At 39.6% G+C, this 18,523-nt stretch overlaps 5 protein-coding genes across 5 annotated transcripts; 3 read left to right on the top strand and 2 right to left on the bottom strand.

Moving 5' to 3' along the window:
• Positions 1-299: 299 nt before the first annotated feature.
• EAF02_009901 (uncharacterized protein) lies at positions 300-4,164 on the top strand (the record flags this gene model as incomplete). The annotated part of the gene is made up of 6 exons (XM_038905949.1): positions 300-578; positions 632-774; positions 830-933; positions 992-2,067; positions 2,132-2,683; positions 2,743-4,164. 6 exons carry the CDS (start codon positions 300-302, stop codon positions 4,162-4,164), a joined length of 3,576 nt encoding a protein of 1,191 aa, XP_038754372.1.
• A 2,871-nt stretch (positions 4,165-7,035) lies between these two features.
• Positions 7,036-7,941, top strand: EAF02_009900 (uncharacterized protein; the record flags this gene model as incomplete). The annotated part of the gene is made up of 3 exons (XM_038905948.1): positions 7,036-7,283; positions 7,428-7,542; positions 7,597-7,941. The coding sequence occupies 3 exons, from the start codon at positions 7,036-7,038 to the stop codon at positions 7,939-7,941; spliced, it is 708 nt and encodes a 235-aa protein (XP_038754371.1).
• Positions 7,942-9,235: 1,294 nt separating this feature from the next.
• On the bottom strand, positions 9,236-10,150 carry EAF02_009899 (uncharacterized protein; the record flags this gene model as incomplete). Its single annotated transcript, XM_038905947.1, has 3 exons — positions 9,236-9,393; positions 9,447-9,931; positions 9,990-10,150. 3 exons carry the CDS (start codon positions 10,148-10,150, stop codon positions 9,236-9,238), a joined length of 804 nt encoding a protein of 267 aa, XP_038754370.1.
• A 950-nt stretch (positions 10,151-11,100) lies between these two features.
• EAF02_009898 (uncharacterized protein) lies at positions 11,101-11,963 on the bottom strand (the record flags this gene model as incomplete). Its single annotated transcript, XM_038905946.1, has 2 exons — positions 11,101-11,827; positions 11,878-11,963. The coding sequence occupies 2 exons, from the start codon at positions 11,961-11,963 to the stop codon at positions 11,101-11,103; spliced, it is 813 nt and encodes a 270-aa protein (XP_038754369.1).
• Positions 11,964-13,142: 1,179 nt separating this feature from the next.
• Positions 13,143-14,190, top strand: EAF02_009897 (uncharacterized protein; the record flags this gene model as incomplete). The annotated part of the gene is made up of 2 exons (XM_038905945.1): positions 13,143-13,288; positions 13,356-14,190. The coding sequence occupies 2 exons, from the start codon at positions 13,143-13,145 to the stop codon at positions 14,188-14,190; spliced, it is 981 nt and encodes a 326-aa protein (XP_038754368.1).
• Positions 14,191-18,523: the final 4,333 nt, after the last annotated feature.

The following is an 18,523-nucleotide window of genomic DNA, read 5'->3' as shown; positions in this document are numbered from 1 at the left end:
TCTATTACCTTAGCAAGTGAATACTTCGAAGGGTTAGATAATGCCATGGAAACAAGATCGGAGGACCCGAGCTTTAGCCGACTATTCTTCCATCCCACCGTCGCCAAAGCTCAGTTTTATTCTGTCAAGAACAAAGACACTTTCTTATTTCAAAGGTTCTCAAACTTCAATTTGTATTTTGATGCCTGTTCTCCTTTATAGGAGGTTGCAAAGCTTTCAAATTTGGCGTATCATATTCACAATTTTGTATTATCTTTCCTGGCATTTGCTACAACACACTTTTTTGTACAATATTCATCATGGCTATCTCCAAGCAACAAGAGGCAGTCATTGCTAAGATAGTCTCCTATAATCCAGCTACTTGGTTTCTTACCTGTGAATCTGAGGTCCTTAGCATTCCAGAGAAAGATCGAGCTGAATTCGGGAGAATATTAATTGAGGCAATGGACGTTTACAAGTCCAAAGTTCAAAATGTCATCCCGATATTGAAGAGAGGACCAAACCTCAACCCAGAAGTCAACATCAGTGCGTGGGCTATGATGCATGCCAGATTCCTTGCTCGTTTGTTCATTAAACATGTAAGTAAGGTTTTACATTCACGATTCAACGAATACTGACAGCTTTTCACTAGCCAACACTGTGCGAGCGATTGTGCGTCAAGCTATCTAACGAGACATACAATCCAGGCTGGAAAAGTCACGTTAGGAAGTTCAGGGATATAGAAGACCACAAGAACGAAATAGAGGAAACAGGTCGAGGCAGCGTGTCGAGAGAGTCAGTCATTTTTCAGCACTCATTCAGGATACAATTTCGTTATCACAAATCACAGTGGCTCTAGCCGTGACTCTCAGTCAAAGTTGCAAAGTTATCCTCGATTTGAAGCTCAAAGTCGCCAAACAGCTGCGCAATCTTTGTTAGCTTTATCTCAGAGTGGTTCGTTACTAGCCACGGGATCTGTTAATAAGCACAGGTGCTAACCTCTCTTCTTTAGATAAAGCTCCACGTAGGTATGAGTCTACCTCATCGAATCGACTACCACCTCCTCAAATTGCCCCTCTTCAAGTTAACGGTGGTCATGACCAAGCCACGACTTCCAACTCCAAATCTCACACTGGTGAAAAATACCCCAAGCACGTGAGATTTGCCCTCGCCCTCGAGAAGAGCGCCACTGCTGAGCTTGGAGCTATCAGCAGCATAAATTTGAACTCCTTATATCGTACTCCTCAAGAAAAAGCTCATCAGTTGGAGCTGGAACGCGATCTCCAGGCGCAGATAGCTTCTAAGAACGATGACCTATATGGTGTTAGCGACGACGAACGTGATCGGCCCACCAGTTTCACGAAGCTGAGCAATGAAAAGAGAGTTGCAATATCTAGCAATACTCGCAGAACAAGTGCGCCGAAACCTGCCGTTATTACCGATTCTGATACGGAGGAGGAAATTCAGCTCACTGCCAGCAATAATGACAGCAAAACCAGAGCTAATGATTCTCGACAACGAGTCGACAGCAAACAATGTCTCTCGTCCAAAAATCAAGAAAGCACCTCGAACAAAGCTACAACTCCTAACCGTAGTCCTGGGATCGAAGACCATCTTGAAAACAAAAACTCCTCTCCTGCAGAGTCTGTCGATGGGGATAACGATGAGCGTTTTTCTCTTCGTGAGATGATTGATGCTATGGAGTTCGTTGCAGAACACCCTTGGATCTGCGAGCATTTATTAGTCGATCACGTCTGGGATGAGTACAAGCTCTTTCATGAGTACAACACGGAGGCGCTAAAGGTAGCAGAAGAAGAGATTGGAGACGCGAATAGAGCTGCTGCAAAAGAGGCTACACCCTATTCACACAAGGGGACAGAAGTTGGTTCATCTATTACCTCTGTACATCGCACACGCAGTACGAGCCAGACGTCCAGTTCACCCAGCGTACCTCCATCTCGGCTTGCATCCCCATCTCATTCCACACCGTCTGTTTGTCAAGCAGGTTCAACTGATGAGGCTGATGCAAATAATAAGACTGCCGCTGAAGAGAAACAGGCGATTACTGCAGCTTCCAAAGCTAGATTTGTGAATCGTAACTTTCAACTCCAAGTTGCTACGGTTTATCGTGCATTGGGTGTGGTTCCCACAGTTACAGGACCCATTCCTTCTAATCATCCACCTCTCAATCCGGTTTCAATCGTCTGAAAGTTTTGCTCCTACGGAAAATGCACCGCCACACCAAGGAAGATCACCTGCGTCCGATAGATTTGCTTCTGATTATAATCGTCCTACTCGTTCGCAGTTATCGATGGGTCAATACAAGGCAACCAATCCTATTGTCGATGAGAATACCATCATTGTCGATACTTCTTCACTTGTGCCGGCCCATGTCTATTCTGTTCCTGATCACATCGCGCCTCCACGTCGTGGTCGATCATCTGAAGAATTAGTTCCCGCTTATGCTCCATCTAAGCGTCGTTCTCAATCAACAGTCGGACAAGCAAGTGTGTATTATGGTAATGACGCAAACCATTCCACCAGCTCTGACAGAGCAAAAAAGAGCCTCGCTCCTACTATGAATCGGGCCCAAATGCGTGAAAAGCTGCAGATCGCTGCCGTCTACCAATCGCTCGGACGCCAAGATGCGAGATCTTCTGGAAATTTCGGAAATGATGGAGCTAGGGTTGAGATGGAAGAAGAAGTACAAAAAGTCTTCCCGCAATCCATACCCATAAATCTGAAAGAACACGTCGTGGACAGGATGATGGTCTTTATAAAGGACCTCGTGGTCGTCATGTACCATCCTTTGGAGTTCAAGCAAATTTCCCTGAGATCTTTGCTCAAGATCGATCCCTAAGCCCTCACGGAGGAGTCGGCGCACCGAGTGGCTTCGGTTTGAACCCATTCGTGAGTCAAAACATGGATCTTGAAACCGGTCTAGTATCTCGGAGTCGTACAGCCACTTTTGCTGGTCAAGATCGGGAAGGATTTGCTGTCAATCAAACTAACAACGAGCAGGAGATGGGATTTGCAGTAGTTGACCTTTCTGGTAATGAAAATCGCACTTCGAACCATCAGATTCCTGAGATGTATGGAGTATCTCAACCTATTGCAGCTCTTGACAATCCACGAGAGGATTTTTGGATCAATCGCGGTAGTTTTGGTGATTTTGGACCAATTGGCATGGGTCTAAATATGGATGTCAATATGGATCTAGATGCAGATCTTTTCCCAGCTCCCAACTTCAATGATGTCCACGGCCCAGGAACTCACCTTGCTGGTTTTAGAGGCAACTACAATTTGGATTTGAATGATCAAAATATGCCATTTCCCGGTCCAAGAAGATCCTCTCGTCATCTTGGTGATTTCAATCCCGATGCTAATCCTTCTGGCTTCGGTGGTATGAAGCAACCTTTCGACAGTGCCGACCAAAACACTGATGATATGGACCAAGCTCCTACTGGCTTTGAAGGCATGGATGAGATCATGTTACATAACACACCTCTTGCACAAATCAATGCTGGTCTTGGATTCGGCGACGTGAACCAAACCTCTGATCAATCCAGGAGAATGGATCCAGCTGATGTTCCGGAAAGACCACGTCGAGAAAGAGCTGGTACAAGAAGCCAGCCAGGTGAGGCGGTCGTTCCAGTAACACCTAATCGTACTCGTGCTAGCACTAGAAGCCAAAGACGGTATGATTTGTCGGCTAGAGGTGCCAATTACTTCAGATTCCAGGATACCGGGTCGGTCGAAGGAGACAATGGAAATGATTATATTGATGAAGGGAATGAAGAAGACTATGAGGAAGAAGATGACTTTGAAGAGGCGAGCCCTAGTAAGAGAGCACATCACCGCAAAAACTCTTCCAGAGGTTCAGCGAGAAGTCCAGCTAAAGGTTACGCCAAGGGCACTCCAAGAAAGTCACGAAAAACACCCGTCAAGAAAGGTCCCAATGTTGCATTTAATCCTCGTCCAGCCTCATCACCTTCTACACTTGATCGTGGTCCACCGCGGAGATATCATCAAACTACAATAAATCTCTCGCCCGGTGCTTTGGGTCCCCAGTTTAATCTTGAGATTTCCGGGCGTCAGAGAAGATTACCATTCACGACTGTTGCTCAGGATAGGGCACAGTTTAAGAAGGAATTTGAGATGGACCCTGAGGATCAGGATTTGTGATGGGATGGTAGATTTGGTCTTGCATCGGCGTCTGTTGATCTGGAAGATATTTTTGTGCAGTTGCTTTTGATTCAAAATTATTTCTCGAGATTCCTTTTCTCTTTTTCATTGATTCTTTTTTATTTCAGGTTTTTGATATTTTCAACGGCGATACCACGACTGTTTAGCCATCTACCCATGGGTATACCCATGCCGGGGGTGTTTCTGGACGGTGTGCTTTTTTTTCGGCCCTCATTTCTTCGATCAGAACAAATCTTCTTGTGTCTATAAAATTTGGACTCTTATATTTCAATTTGATTTGGCTCGACTCGGCTCGGTTCAGGTTTTCATTTACTTTTGATGATGGTATCTACACACATATAATAGGTATGCATGATCCTTAAGACATGTTCAAACAGTGTCTTGAAAGGATGTCATGATGTAATTAATCCAAACTCAACTCAATAGCAATGATTTATTTAGGGGTTTTCACGGTTGTTTTATGTGATATTTAAACTTGCGAATGGGTTCATTATATTCAGACTTTTGTGAATGTCGTGAATGTCTGTATTGATGGTAATAATGATCTTGCTCTCTACATGAAATAACATCTTGTGAAAATATGCACAGCTGCTTTTCTAACACTTCAATATCTACAGGGGTATAGTCTCATATGGTATTTGACGATACGAAGTACAATATGAGATAATGACAAATAATCAACACAAGTCTAACGCAGCTTAATAAAATTCAACCAGGATTTGACTGTAAAAAACTGAGGATCTTCATTTCATGTACTAGTATTCGACTTTTCTAGTACATGAATTGACTTTTATGATAGATACTTAGGGAAAGAGCATGGGTGAAGACGGCAGTTGCGGCAATGACACCGACGCCCATAATTAGCATTCCGAGCCGATGATGAAGCAGGGGGTAGACTGTGAGACTTAAAAAGGAGGAAAACTTCTTGAGACAACATCTGGGAATTTATCTTATGTGCAGTAAGATATCCTAGGTCTCTCTTTTTCTTCTCATGCTCTCTATCGAACATCTCTTTTTGTCTTGTTCAGTTCATCATGCTAAGAGACTACAGTTTCTGCAGAGTTCTAGGCACTCGAATCGAAACCTGCTACATTGGCCCTCGCCCCCGAAGTCGATTACTCTCCTTGAATTCCAGAGTTTCTGACTCTCTCCTCACTTCCTACTACCCTTCTGGTCGCTTGACCTTTTTCACTCGACCCACCTCGTCCTGCCTCGTCGAAACTCGCACTCTAGTCGTCCATCTCCTCTCATCACCCATCTATTCTCGTCGTTCATCTCCTCTCCGACCATCCTATCGCCTTTCATCTACTCTTCTCTTGGCTGTATCCCTGCGCCAACAATTATGTGGTAATAGAAGATGGGAAATTATTGTGGCATCTGGGTAATTTATATATGTGCGAGGAGAAAACTCTGATTTACATATTGGGCGACGAAGCTGTAAATTGATTGGTAAAGGTCATGAAAGCGAGAAAGATGTGGTCGAGTGAGAGAATCATGGCGACAGGGTCTAAAGAAGCGAGTGAGCGAAGCAGCTCGAGGGGAGAGATGGGGACTTCTATAATCACAGGATATTGGGAATACAAGTAAAAGATTTATGGACTTTGGTGGGGGCAGAAGAGAGGTGCAAAGGTAGATCATCGGAGCGAGCATTGAATCGTCATCGTGAGAACAAAACTGAACAAGAAGACAAACTGAAAGAATAGATATGAGGAGCCATGGTCAGAGATGAAGATTTCATGGGTGTTGGGTTAGAACTAAGGACATGTGACTATGCAAGAAGAGGATCGAGGAAAGGACTCGATCGTTATGGATAAGTGTACTCACAATTTGCACCGCGCAGCAATGAAGGTTAGAGCTGACGGCTCTAATCAATAATTATGTGACATTATGGAAGATACGGAGATCTAGACAATCGTGAAAGAGTCTGAATTACGTAGAAGCAACATGACCAACGAATAATGGAATTAGATGCACGTGAGGAAACCGTAGATCATCTGCGACGAATTCGGTTCATTGGTCAAATGGTTTGATCGGCCCCGCTAGATCATTTGCTAAATGCCGTGTTGAAAGTTAGGAGGTTTGAACGGCGGAGATGTAAGCCACTGCTTGGCATCGTCTATCTACTAACATTTGGAATGGATAAGAATGTACGCTGCTCGCCGCGACCTTCTCTCTTCCGGAAAGATGATTTGAGTATGGCGTACTGGTTGTGATGAATTTCCGGTTAGAGGCTCAGAACACTTAGAGCTAGATACAAGCTAGTAGTAGCTTGCGCCCTCATAGACATCATTGAGGAAAAGCTAAACGAAGTCTTGTCAAATGTCAAATTGGGCTAAGCGAGCCTCATGAAGATGCCATAATCCGTAAAATCAATAGAACTGTTGCTGAATTTATCCAAAAGATCACTTCTTTTATGGTTAAATATAACTCAAAAGCACACCTTTTTGGTGACGAAGTTTGATAATATAATAATTATTAGTTGTTTAAAACCCATTTCTAAAAATTATCTTGATCTCCAGCTAAATTTAGAGCTACTTGATCTACTGGACGCTAGGCAGTAGCTAAGAGAGTACTAAAGGGGGGGGGGGGGGGGGGGGGGGGAGTTAACGATTCCTGAAGCTTATACCCCACAGTATATATATACACTTCATCCCTCTTCTTCTCTCGACCTTAAACATATAGACAGAACTTCGAAAGTACACATTCATTAAAACTTTCCATTGACTGATGGAGAGTTTGCGATCTGGTATGTAGCCACTCCCATAGATACATTTACTCGTTAATAACGATTGATGTATTCATATTCTCTCTTCCATCGATTACTTATTAACATCGATTGAAGTACCAGTCATGGCCAACAACGACACGTCGGATGTCACTTGTGATGATAAAGAACTTTCACCGGAGGATCACATTAAAAGACAACATGAATTTGCGAACTCCCACGAATCATCACTCGTTGAACCTCGTTTTGTTCCAGCCCCATCTCAAGAACACACATCTGATATATCTGAAAGTGTCTCTTCAAGCAATGGAGATGGTAATGGATCAGTGAGCTCATCTGATGATTCAGACAGTGCACCTGAACAACCTGACCAGTAAGTTCATTTCCCATTAATTAACCCCATTTTATCGATGAAGTTGTTCATTAGCTTGGGCTACAAAGTGTCATTTGGGTCATAGAATTCACATTATATCATTATGCCATCTAATATCAAGGTCTATTAGCTAACTTTGTTTAGAAACTGGGGCGCACCAACGGCTAAAATCATGATTGGCACCTACAACTTTGTACTCGAACTCCCTGCTCAACTTTTGGGAAAGAAGATTCCTTATTTCGCCAAAGACTCAATTCTAGTCGATTGAGTTTCTATATGGGATTTTTCTGAGCTTGATCCAGCTGGATTCAAGCTTCTAAAGCACTGGATATATGGAACTTCTATTGCAGAGCAGAAAAGTAACAAATGCCGTACCTACGAGCTCTTCGCTCTATATGCTATCGCGTACACCTTCGAACATCATAAATTACAAGATGAAGCAATGGATTGCATCATTAAGGAGATTTATGAAAGTCGCGATGACTCAAGATTCACGCCAGAGCATGTCAGATTTGCGTATGAATTGACCCCTGAAACATCAGAACTCCGATTTTTCTCCGCCGGACTTGTGGCCGAAGCCATGAAAGAAGATAATCAATTCAATTGGATGACGAGCAAATCTCCACACTTCTCGACGCTATTCCAGAGCTTTTGTTGATATCAGCCCTCACCTAACCCATCGATTCAAGAAAGCATCCAAGGATGATTCTAAGACGGCTCCAGCAGACCAGTTGTAGGAGAGCTTTAAACAACCAGAAACGGAAGCTAATCAAAATCCATCGGGTTCAATACTCGGTTCTAATAGGATAAAGAATGTATGCACGCGGTACGTTAATGTTTAATATGGTGTGGGGTTTGGTGTCGAGTAAATGGAAATTGTTTTGGATACTTCAACCATGAGAGTTGAGTTCATCGATTGTGTACCCAAAAGACACACTAGAATAGACTTCAATAGATCCTAATAGGAATGGATATTTTTTAACTCAATATTTTACATTCCAAACAACTGAATTGAATGAGTGAAAAGCAATGCTTGATAAACTGACAGTCACACCCATTCAAAGCCTGAAGGAAGAAACACCTAAGCTAAGTCAATATGATAGCATAGTTGCAAAATTGAATAATATAGTGAGCTTCCCTAGAGTCCAATTCTCTTACGATACATGGAATGAACAGACTTTGTAATTCTTTAGGTAAGATCATGAGCATATTCAAGATTTGATGAGAAGCAGCAGTGATCTCACACTTGATGTCAATGATATTCTGTTAGAGAAGATGGTAGTCTACCACGGGGATCCAATGGAAGCACCTGCATGCGACTACTTCCAACACAGAAAAGATGCCCGATGTCCTTATGGAGAACAATTAAGTGCATCGTGTGGTCTCGGTGCATGGAATATTAGGGTGAGAAATCAAAAATCAGTGGCATCGCAAGCTCATTCACTTGAATCAGCATAGACTAGGAAATGGGTGTTTTTCTGATTTGATGAGTCGATGAACGGCTTCTTTGGGATTCTAAGTATTTGAAAACAAAGATGACGAAGTAGATGTCTCATTATATGTTGGGTGTATAGCATATAGAATACAAAACATGTTCCCCTCAGTTTTGAGGTGCAACGTGAAAATATTACATCATGTGTGAGAAAGTGAGTGTCTTCGGGATAGATCTCTGCGTTGAGATAGCGATTTCAATATTCAGCATCATGTTAAAAGGTACGATCAATCTGAAATATAGTCTATAATTGAAATTACCATCCTAAGTCCATGAACCTTTCGCGTTGGATCTGACAAACAGATCAGATTTGGTGCCTCAATAAACTCGCAGTGACAGCCCAACGAATCAAAACCAATTCACGAAAGCAAACCATCCAAAGCTAAAGCGTGAATTCATCCTTGAATTCTCAACTAACACCGCGTATCTGAATGTGTAAACAAGATCATTCGTTACCAACTTAATCGCTATAGTAATCACAAGCTGGTGCCAACAACGGATCAGCTAGACTACCTCCCATGTTATCCTCCGTGAGTGTTGATATGTCAAAACGTAATTCCTCACTGCGAGATAAGATCGAATCGAGATCAATATCACTAACTCCATCCAATCCACCAACTTGTGACATTTGCCATACCGCAATTCGGGAGATTAAAAGTCTCAACTTTGACTTGGAATAGTGTGTTTGTAGACCTCTAACCAACAAGAAGGATTAGCTCTTGCCTTGGTATCGACCATGAACTTGATGAGGGAGTCAATCGATTCATCCTGTAGACGCGGGATATGATATTTTTCGGCAAGAATGCAGAGTTTAACGAGGATTGGAAGCTTCATCGACATAAAAAGTCCTTTGAAGGAACCTTTGGAGGGTGTAGTTGTGTTCTCGATGCTTGCAATCTTACTAAGACCGCCATCGATTTTGTCGGTATAGACCCAGTCGACGAGCAACTTGAAAGCCTTGGGATCATCATTTGCAAGGATAACATCTGGGACTTCTTTGACTGGGTCTAGGAATTCTTCGAAAGTATTGGCGACCATGTATTCGAGGGCTGGAATTTTGGCGTAGATAAGTTTGGCATGGACTTTGAAAGTGACGGTACCTCCAGGCTCTTTGCCACTGCCAACTTCGATTTGCAAGATGATAGGACCTAATTCTCTGTTGTCAATTATGTCAGCAAAATCATCTGATGGATTTGTAAGATGAATGAACATACTTGAAAGATAGATGCGATCCAACTTCTGGCATGTAGGTACTGCTTGAACTATGGCGAGTATGAGCACTGTTGTTCATGGTAGTTTTGAAATTGCTTGTTGTTGAAGTTTCGGTACACCACTCAGAGATGGCAGAAGCTGACCACATATCGCTGGAAGTCATGATTGCGTTGAGTTTGTAGACAAAGATAGCTTGAGAGCCGGAATATAGCTATTCTGGTGACGCGAAAGTTAGACTTGAGAAATATGCTTGTGTATAGGAGGAAGTCTAAGACCAAGAAGGGAATTTAACTTACACGAAAAACATTCTATTCGCGTAGCTGGCCAAGATAGATAGTTGATTATTAGAATACCGCTGCGACTTAAAGGTGACTTGGCTGTGAAGAAAATGAATACTTTTATGGTAGGCGCAGCATCTTTAACGAGTAAAGTGAAGTTCATCTCTCACAGTATTTACGGTTTCTATCGGAAATCAAAAGTCAAGTTTACTTTCCATGCACTGCCTTTTTTATTGAAGCCTTCCTGGAAGAAAGTAGGCCCGTGAATGCTATTGACGAGTTTTACTAGTGTCAAATTCTCATATTCACTTCAATGGCGCATCATTAGCATTTTATATCTTGGGTACCTAGTATCTAAAAGTCTCGGGCGTAAGAAAGATTCATCAAATTCATGCCTGGAATCAAGCTTTTCGTTCACCTCAGTATTCTATTTCAAGCATATTTCACCATAGATATTACTAGTCAAATCCAAGTGGCATACTTCTCGACTCATATCATGGTTCAAACAGCTTCGGAAACCTTTAGAATGGGATCTTGAACATCATGTGGCACTAGGTCTGTATTGATGGACTAAGAAACCGATGCCGGCAGAAGAAACTCTTGATTATAACGTCTACTCCATATACTCAAGTCTTTATTCACATAAATCCACAAATATTTTGTGCCTTACGCCATATACTCAAGCCCAGGTCTTTTATCAAAACTCCCCGCAGATGCCCAATTACATGACTCAAATGCTTCTACCATAGTTGAAACGATCTGATATACACCCATTGTCTTGCAATCTTAATTTTGTTTTTGCAGCGCAGTGTATTTACCTGCATGTAAGTACATTTCATAAGCTATTCAGGTCGCTCGGCCTATTTCCACTCTCCTTGGTAAAGTGGGCGATTTTCTTCGGCTTATGTGGGCATTCCTCGTTAGCCGCGTGGCGATGGTAGTCGCAAGGTGGTGCTATCAATGGATCTTCTTGGAGCTTTACCCCTTGAGTCAAAGCGAGATAATCCATGAGTATCTCTGAATTCTGCGCTAATATCGAGTGTATCTCTTTCAGTGTCCAGAATCTAGGATTACTCGTAAATTCTCCATCCTTGAAGCGCATCGCGTAGATGGCCAATCTCGTGAAGAATAATCGAAGCTTCGATGTTTGGCGTGTATGCTTATATGTATACACCCACAGGGACTCGCCAATGATTATTCTCTTCTCTTGGAGGAGATTGATCAGGTAATCCATCGTGACATCAACAAGTGGGTTAATGTCGTATTTTTCCGCGAGTATCAGCAGCTCTAAGAGTGGTGTGCTGGCCGAATTACCATCTGCAAAGGTAAGACCGATTTCTGGCTCGATGGCTCCACCGTATACCCAGCCGAGCATTAGTTTGAAGGCTTCGATGTTGTCCTCGGGCATCTTGGCACAATGAGTTATGCCTTCCAAGAATTTTCCATTGAACATTTTATCAAAAAATGCGATCTTGTTGCAAAGTATTGCCTTATGGACGTTGAAGACTACTTGATCGAAACCTGTGCCGACCTCAAGGCGCACAATTCTGGTGCCGATTGCGCTATAAGATGTGAGCAAGCTTTTTCATTGACTCATATATTGAATGCTTACTCTATCCAGTACTCGTTACCCGTGACTTTCTTGGTTGCCGGTTCTATCTCCTCTGGCTCTAACTTGATTGGGCGTGGCGAAGTCATAACGGTGATTGTAGTTGGATTTAGAGTCGATGTTAGTTCAGGTTGAAAATTATACTTCAGAAGTATATGAAGGACTGAAAGTTAAGAATTCTTTGTGTCGAACAAGATGAAGTGGAGGTTTCAAGTAACGTCTTGCTTCTTATGATCTTATAAAGAAAGATTGTTAGATGTTCAAGAAAGGAGGTTCTAAGACGATGATTAAAGATGCATATATACATACTTCTTTGAAAGATACGGTGCAGACTCGTTCAATTCGTACGTCTCAGCATGGCTGTAGTACATTTCAGCGAGTTTCTTATAGATTTGGTTGAAGTCTAGTACTCAAATCTGACGAGGAGGTACGGCTAATTATCATTCCTAACAAGTTTGCTCAAAATACACAGTATAGTTCTGATAATCATATGCTGTGATGGAAATGTTGTTGGTCACTAGGGACTTTTCAGATGACTTTGAACTCAATAAGAAGTCATTTTACTCAAATTAACCATAATTTTGCTTGCTGCATGTCATTTGTACATGGTAGTCTAATACTTTTGTATGTTCTTCCTGACTAGACATTCATCCTTAATGACCAAACGCAGGAAAATATTCTGGAATATATATATATATATATACGGACCTACATAGAGCTTTTCATAAAGCCCTCAATTCACCTAAAACGAAGGTATCTACACTAGTGACTTTGAGTATGACATATAGTTTTTAGGAGTAATCACTCCTTACCTGTCGCTTGAAGAAACCACTACTTATCACGTACAGCTTGTACCATGGTATGTGACCCCTCTGTTTTTGGATTCTGTGGCTTAAGAAAGTAGAAGATATTACGGTACTTAAGAGGGTACTGCAAGCTCGACTCAGGTCCATAATCATTTCAATCAGTTCTACCTACGGGAGTACGCCATGATGCCCCTTCGCATTTCTTCTTGCGCACAGCCGATTCTTCCGTACTGTGATGATGTAATGGCTATAGCATTTGTTATATTAAGGAAGTCTAACACCGTCTCACTCACCTCTTTTCAAAATATACATACAAAATCACAGATTGGACAATCTACTTCTCAAGGAAGATTCTCTCGATACATTACCAAAGCTCTCCAAACCTATATTCTCTTCACCACACAGTCTCATAGACTTATCTCTAAATTCAAATTTTCTGCAACCTGCAGAGAATATTATACAATGAATACCGCAGATAAAACACCCAACGCATATATATTAGGCCCAGCTATGTTCCGACAGCTGATCTTACGATCAAGCAAAAAGTCAATCGATTCTCAGGAAATTGTTGAGCAGCAGCTGGCGAAGAATCAATTAGATTGCAATTAGTATGTTTCCCAGATTTACTTCATGTTCATACATTTGAATTAAAAACATCTACTGACTATAAGATAGTGATCTTGAAGACGACATGGTCAGCATTCAAGTAGGCGGAGGCTCTAAAGCTACAGGATTCAACGTACTTAAAGGCGCTTTATGTCGCAAAGTCTCCTTTTTCAACGCCATGTTCAACCACGGATGGCTTGAAGCTAGCACAAAGTCATGTACCCTACCTGATGACGATCTCGAAGCTTTCTCAATTCTCATGCATTGGGTATTCGATGTCCCTCAAGAGGCACCAATAACCTTCACCGTCAAGGGACAGCAGACTCGCTCAAAAACTCTCATGAACCTTGCAATCCTAGCCGACAAATATCTCATCGATGATCTATCTGATCTCATCGAGACAAGATTGATCCAAAAGGATCTGACCAGACTCAACGATCCATGCTATGAACTCCCAAAAGCATCATGGTACAGATTAGCATGGGAGCTTATACCTCGATCCTCCATACTTCGAGAGTGTGTTGGTTCCCAAAATACAACTAAACACAAATTCGCACATCTCAACGGTATACTAGTGGAACTGGAGACTCTCCGAGTGACGAGACAGATTCTCAGAGAATGGAAAGAGATTTCTTCACGCCGGTTAGACATCGGTGCGGATATGCAAGGATTCCGTACCTTTCGAGAGCTTAGAGATGTAGTATTGTCTGGCCGCGTAATTTTTTTGTATACGTACTACTCTTCGAGGTTTTGGCACACGAATCATTTTGACGACTTTGTTTTCTGTTCGACAATCATGTTGGATGAGAAATTCCTACAATATTGTTGGCGTTCCAAACGCAGCATGTCGCAAAGCGATTATTTGCTCAGTATAGCGAATCTACCAATGCATGTTCATCGATGAAAAGGGGGGCTCGTTTGGTTTGAAAATACAAAAATGATATTAAGTTACATAGAAAGTTTTGAGTGATGAATAGACAAATATCAACACATAAATTTCTTAAATCAAGTAAGCATTGTTTGTGCACATATTGTGATCAAGTAGAAAGAGGACTCTGCATTTCTCTGCCAGATGATGGTTTCAGAACCTTCGCTATTTTTGGTCAGTTTTGAATCTGTCTCTCTTCTCAGCTAGTTTTCCGAGTATATAACAACTTCAATCCTCTTCTCAGAATAGATATACGAGCTAAACAATGTCCAGTTTAAGAACAAGCAAGGTCTTTCCTGTCAGCAGTTTTTCTGGCACGTCGCCACGATGATTGGGCTTCAGCTTAGTGGTTATTGAAATAGTTATAATTACCACTAGCACTTACTGATCTTTATCCAATGCTATCTAGCATGGACAGTGAGTAGATTCCTCCTCGCTGCCAAAATAAAAGTTCTCAACGCACTCGGATGACAACAGAAATTGCACAATGTTCTCAATGACAAATTTTGATTTCATCCATGATAACTTTACCAAAATACATGTATTATGAGTTTTAATTTCATCACATTCTTTAATCTTACGTCGTGTGGCACCAGTTCAAGCTGCACACATGCCCATATATGCATAAACTTTCATACTGTATTTACTAATTTCATGCACGACAGAGTGCTAAATTTATAGAGGTCTTACAGAAAGAAATTCTTTTCCCCACAGAAATCCAATAGAGAGCCTTAAGGATCATCATAGTCACAAAGCATTCCCAAACAGCCCGAACAATCTTCAAATACGACTCTCCCACCCCAAAACAAATTCATTAAAGTATATGGACTCCAACCTGCCTTCCTACTAGATAGCAAACAAAAACTCCAAAATCTACAGTAATTCAGCTAGGATGTATTCAATTTGTATCCGGGAGATGTAATCATCGGCCTACGTAGAATGGTGGATTCGACATAATAGACATGCCAAATCGACTCAGAGTTCTCATACTCTAGATTCCATTTTCACTATCAATGTTTGCCATTATTGTTGTTAAAAGAAGCAATATATTCCATCAACATGATAGCAATACTAAAACACTGTCATCTAATCTCTCACTACATACCTAGTCACTACATCATGCCCTTCCACCTAAGCAAACCCGCATAGAAAGCCCACGCATTTACATCAGTAAAACACCTGCACCATGATATCCCATTTCTAAGTCCTGCCTTCGTATCGATCTTGCGAGATTGCTATCGACTTGAAGATCATCTTCTCTACAAATGGCTAGCCTTATATAGAATCGAAGGCTTTGTAATTTCATGACATGCAGGAACTGACTCAAAAAAATTATTACCGATATAAAATTTTGATACCATATCCCTCATTTTAACTTTAGTAAAGGGACTCAAAGGGTACATAAGCACTTGCAGCTATTCTTCAAGAAACAGCAGATGCGATCTACAGTGTTCCGATGGAGAGAACCATGGGTGAAAAGGAAAGAGAAAATTAGGGATCCAAGAGTCGCGTGTTGCAGTCTACAATTTTTGGCTGGATAACAGTCTTGATGTATCTTTTGCTGTTAAAAGATATTTTCGCTGTCATAACCGAGATATTAACCAATTCTAGTCCATCGAAACGTGATATGACAACAAGAAACTCCAATTGACTCTTTCGTCGAAGCCATACCTCAACATACCATCCTAAACACCTCTCAAAAGCAGTCAAGTTTCCCGAGTACGATATTTCCTTTGAAGACCGACATCAGGTCCTAATCTTTCATATCTGCGGCACCGCCAGAAATTTACGAATCTTTCGGTTCAACCTACAACTAGTCTTTTATAGGAAGCAAAACTTTCAAATTTTGTTTCTGTGGAGTAATGATGTTCCCACATTTCCGCTATGCCTGATTGACCTCGCTTCTTGCAGACGCCAAGATTTATTTGAGTATATTAAGCCCTCATTTCCATCATTAAGATATGAGTATGTTGATAGGCAATTCAAGGGAATCAAAATTATAGGTGGAATGGGAGCGGAACAGCTTGAATATTAGATTCTCACTCTATGATTCACAGTTTCCAGAGCATCTTAGATTTAGATTAGAAGAAAGTTGGTCTGATATTACCAAACATGATTTTAGCTGTCAGCATTCATCTCCATTGTCAATCCACAAAGTATACTCTATCACCGTCTGATTGATTGATTGATTGATTAATTGATTGAATTTATATTCACCTTCAGTCTAAGACTATATAGGATGGCTTGGCTCGATAGGCTCAATAGGTAACTTTTTGATTTATAATATTGGTTATGATCTTATTAGGGAAATGAAAACAAATGTTGGGGAATAGTGCTTGCTTATTATATGTATTGTATATAATAAGAAAATTCTGATGATCAAGAAATTGTGAGAAGGTCAAGCCTCTTTTTTATTTCCTCAATTGCTTTTTTTTTATTCTTTTCTTTTCTTTTCTTTTTTATTATTATTTTTTTCTTTATTACTTTTTGTTTAAGAGTTTTTGCTAGATGTTATGTTTTTGTAGTGATTTTGATGATATTGATAAATTTGATAGCTAATTTGATATCTATTTTGGTATGCAATAGGAATTGTATAGTGATTTTCGATAATAGTATATTCTGGAATATCTCTTTTCTTTTTGTTTTGTATATAGGATAGCTAATTAGGAGGTATTGTGGTATCTTAATATTATTATATATATATTTATTATTAAAGTGATTGAATCGATATAGATATGATTTGATATATCCGTAATCTAATTTCAATTGGAAGAGTGTATTAGTAGTATTTCGACTAGTTCCAATTGGTAGCTTAATTTTCAATCCGATTTTCTATAAAAATAACTTTGAATAGATTAATATCGATTAATTGGATCTGAGTTTATATTGATTAAGAGTTGAACTTTATTAATCAAAAAAGGATTCTTTGATTATCATTTCTAATAATCCAAAACTAATTTTATTTAAGGTGGATTATATTATAATAGCCTTTTTTGCTAGCTTATCTGTTAGCTCGTTTCCTTTAACTGATATATACTCTGATATCTAATTCAAGGATATTTCAGATTCTTTAGTTATAATAGCTTTGGTTATCTTGATTGCTTGAATTTGATATACTTATTCTAAATAATTTAAAAATGTTTTTAATTGAAGAAGGTCTGCTTGATTATTTAAATAGATCTTGAACTTCTTTTTATTACTAATAATTAAGCTAGTATATTTGATGGTTTGGATAATTCTATATAGCTTTTTATTATAAACTAATTGATTGTTTTTAATATTGACTTATTTTTGATATAAAATCTGATTATTCAATTATATTAATATTATTTTTATATTAATATCTATTTTCTTTTTAATGAAAGAAGTATTTGTATAAATATAAATAGTATTTTGATCTTTATATTTAAGAATGATATTGTGAAGTATTGCTGTATTTTCTTTTAAAGCTTGGTTAATATTAACTTTAAAAGGGATTTCCTTTTTCTATAAAGGGAAATGAAAATGGATAATCTTTTCAAAAAAGAATAAATCAAATTTTTTATTAATTGATTTTCTAATTCTATTAAGTTGAATTGGCTTATATAGTTTTCTTTAAGAAGTGTTGATTGCTTTCCGATTAGTGTATTGGTATATTAGAATAACTTTTTCGATATTGATTAGATGTTTGGGTGAGAGTTTTGTTAATCGAAAAGTGTATTACTTGATATTTAAGTTTAATTAGATATTTATTAGTTTTAATTTCGATTTGATTTTTATTAAAAGAATTGGAATGGTTTTGAAAATTTCTAATATTTTTCGAAAAGCTAGGTTTTGAAGAGCTTGTATTTTATCCTTAAAATAAACTTGTTTTCTTTATCAAATCATTGATTTGTAATCAGTTATATTAATTATATAAACTATATATAATTATTGAAAAGCTTTAGGATTCAGATCTTTTTCAATATTTGCTAGTCGAGTTATTCGATAAAAGGCTTCTTTTGCTTATATAATTTGGATATTGATATATTGATTGATTGATTGATTTAATTAACGTCCACCTTCAGTCTATGACTATATAGGACGGCTAGACTATAGTGGTCTAGCAGGTAAATTTTAAAGTACAATAATTGGAATAGCGCATTAGGGGAAGTGAAAACAAAGGTTGGGGTCTTATACCCACTACTATACGTAGTCCATATAATAGGTTTTTGAAAGGAATGATTTCCCTTTTCACTCTTCTCTTTCCTCTCTTCTTTCTTTCATCTCTTTTTCCTCCAATTCACGAATTACTCTCTCTCCCTTACTAATCGTCTCCTCCTCTTCTATT

The sequence above is a fragment of the Botrytis sinoallii genome (assembly GCF_014898435.1).
Source record: "Botrytis sinoallii strain Bc 23 chromosome Unknown BSIN_022, whole genome shotgun sequence".
In the NCBI taxonomy this organism is placed as follows: domain Eukaryota; kingdom Fungi; phylum Ascomycota; class Leotiomycetes; order Helotiales; family Sclerotiniaceae; genus Botrytis; species Botrytis sinoallii.
This window is presented reverse-complemented; position numbering and strand designations above follow the sequence as displayed.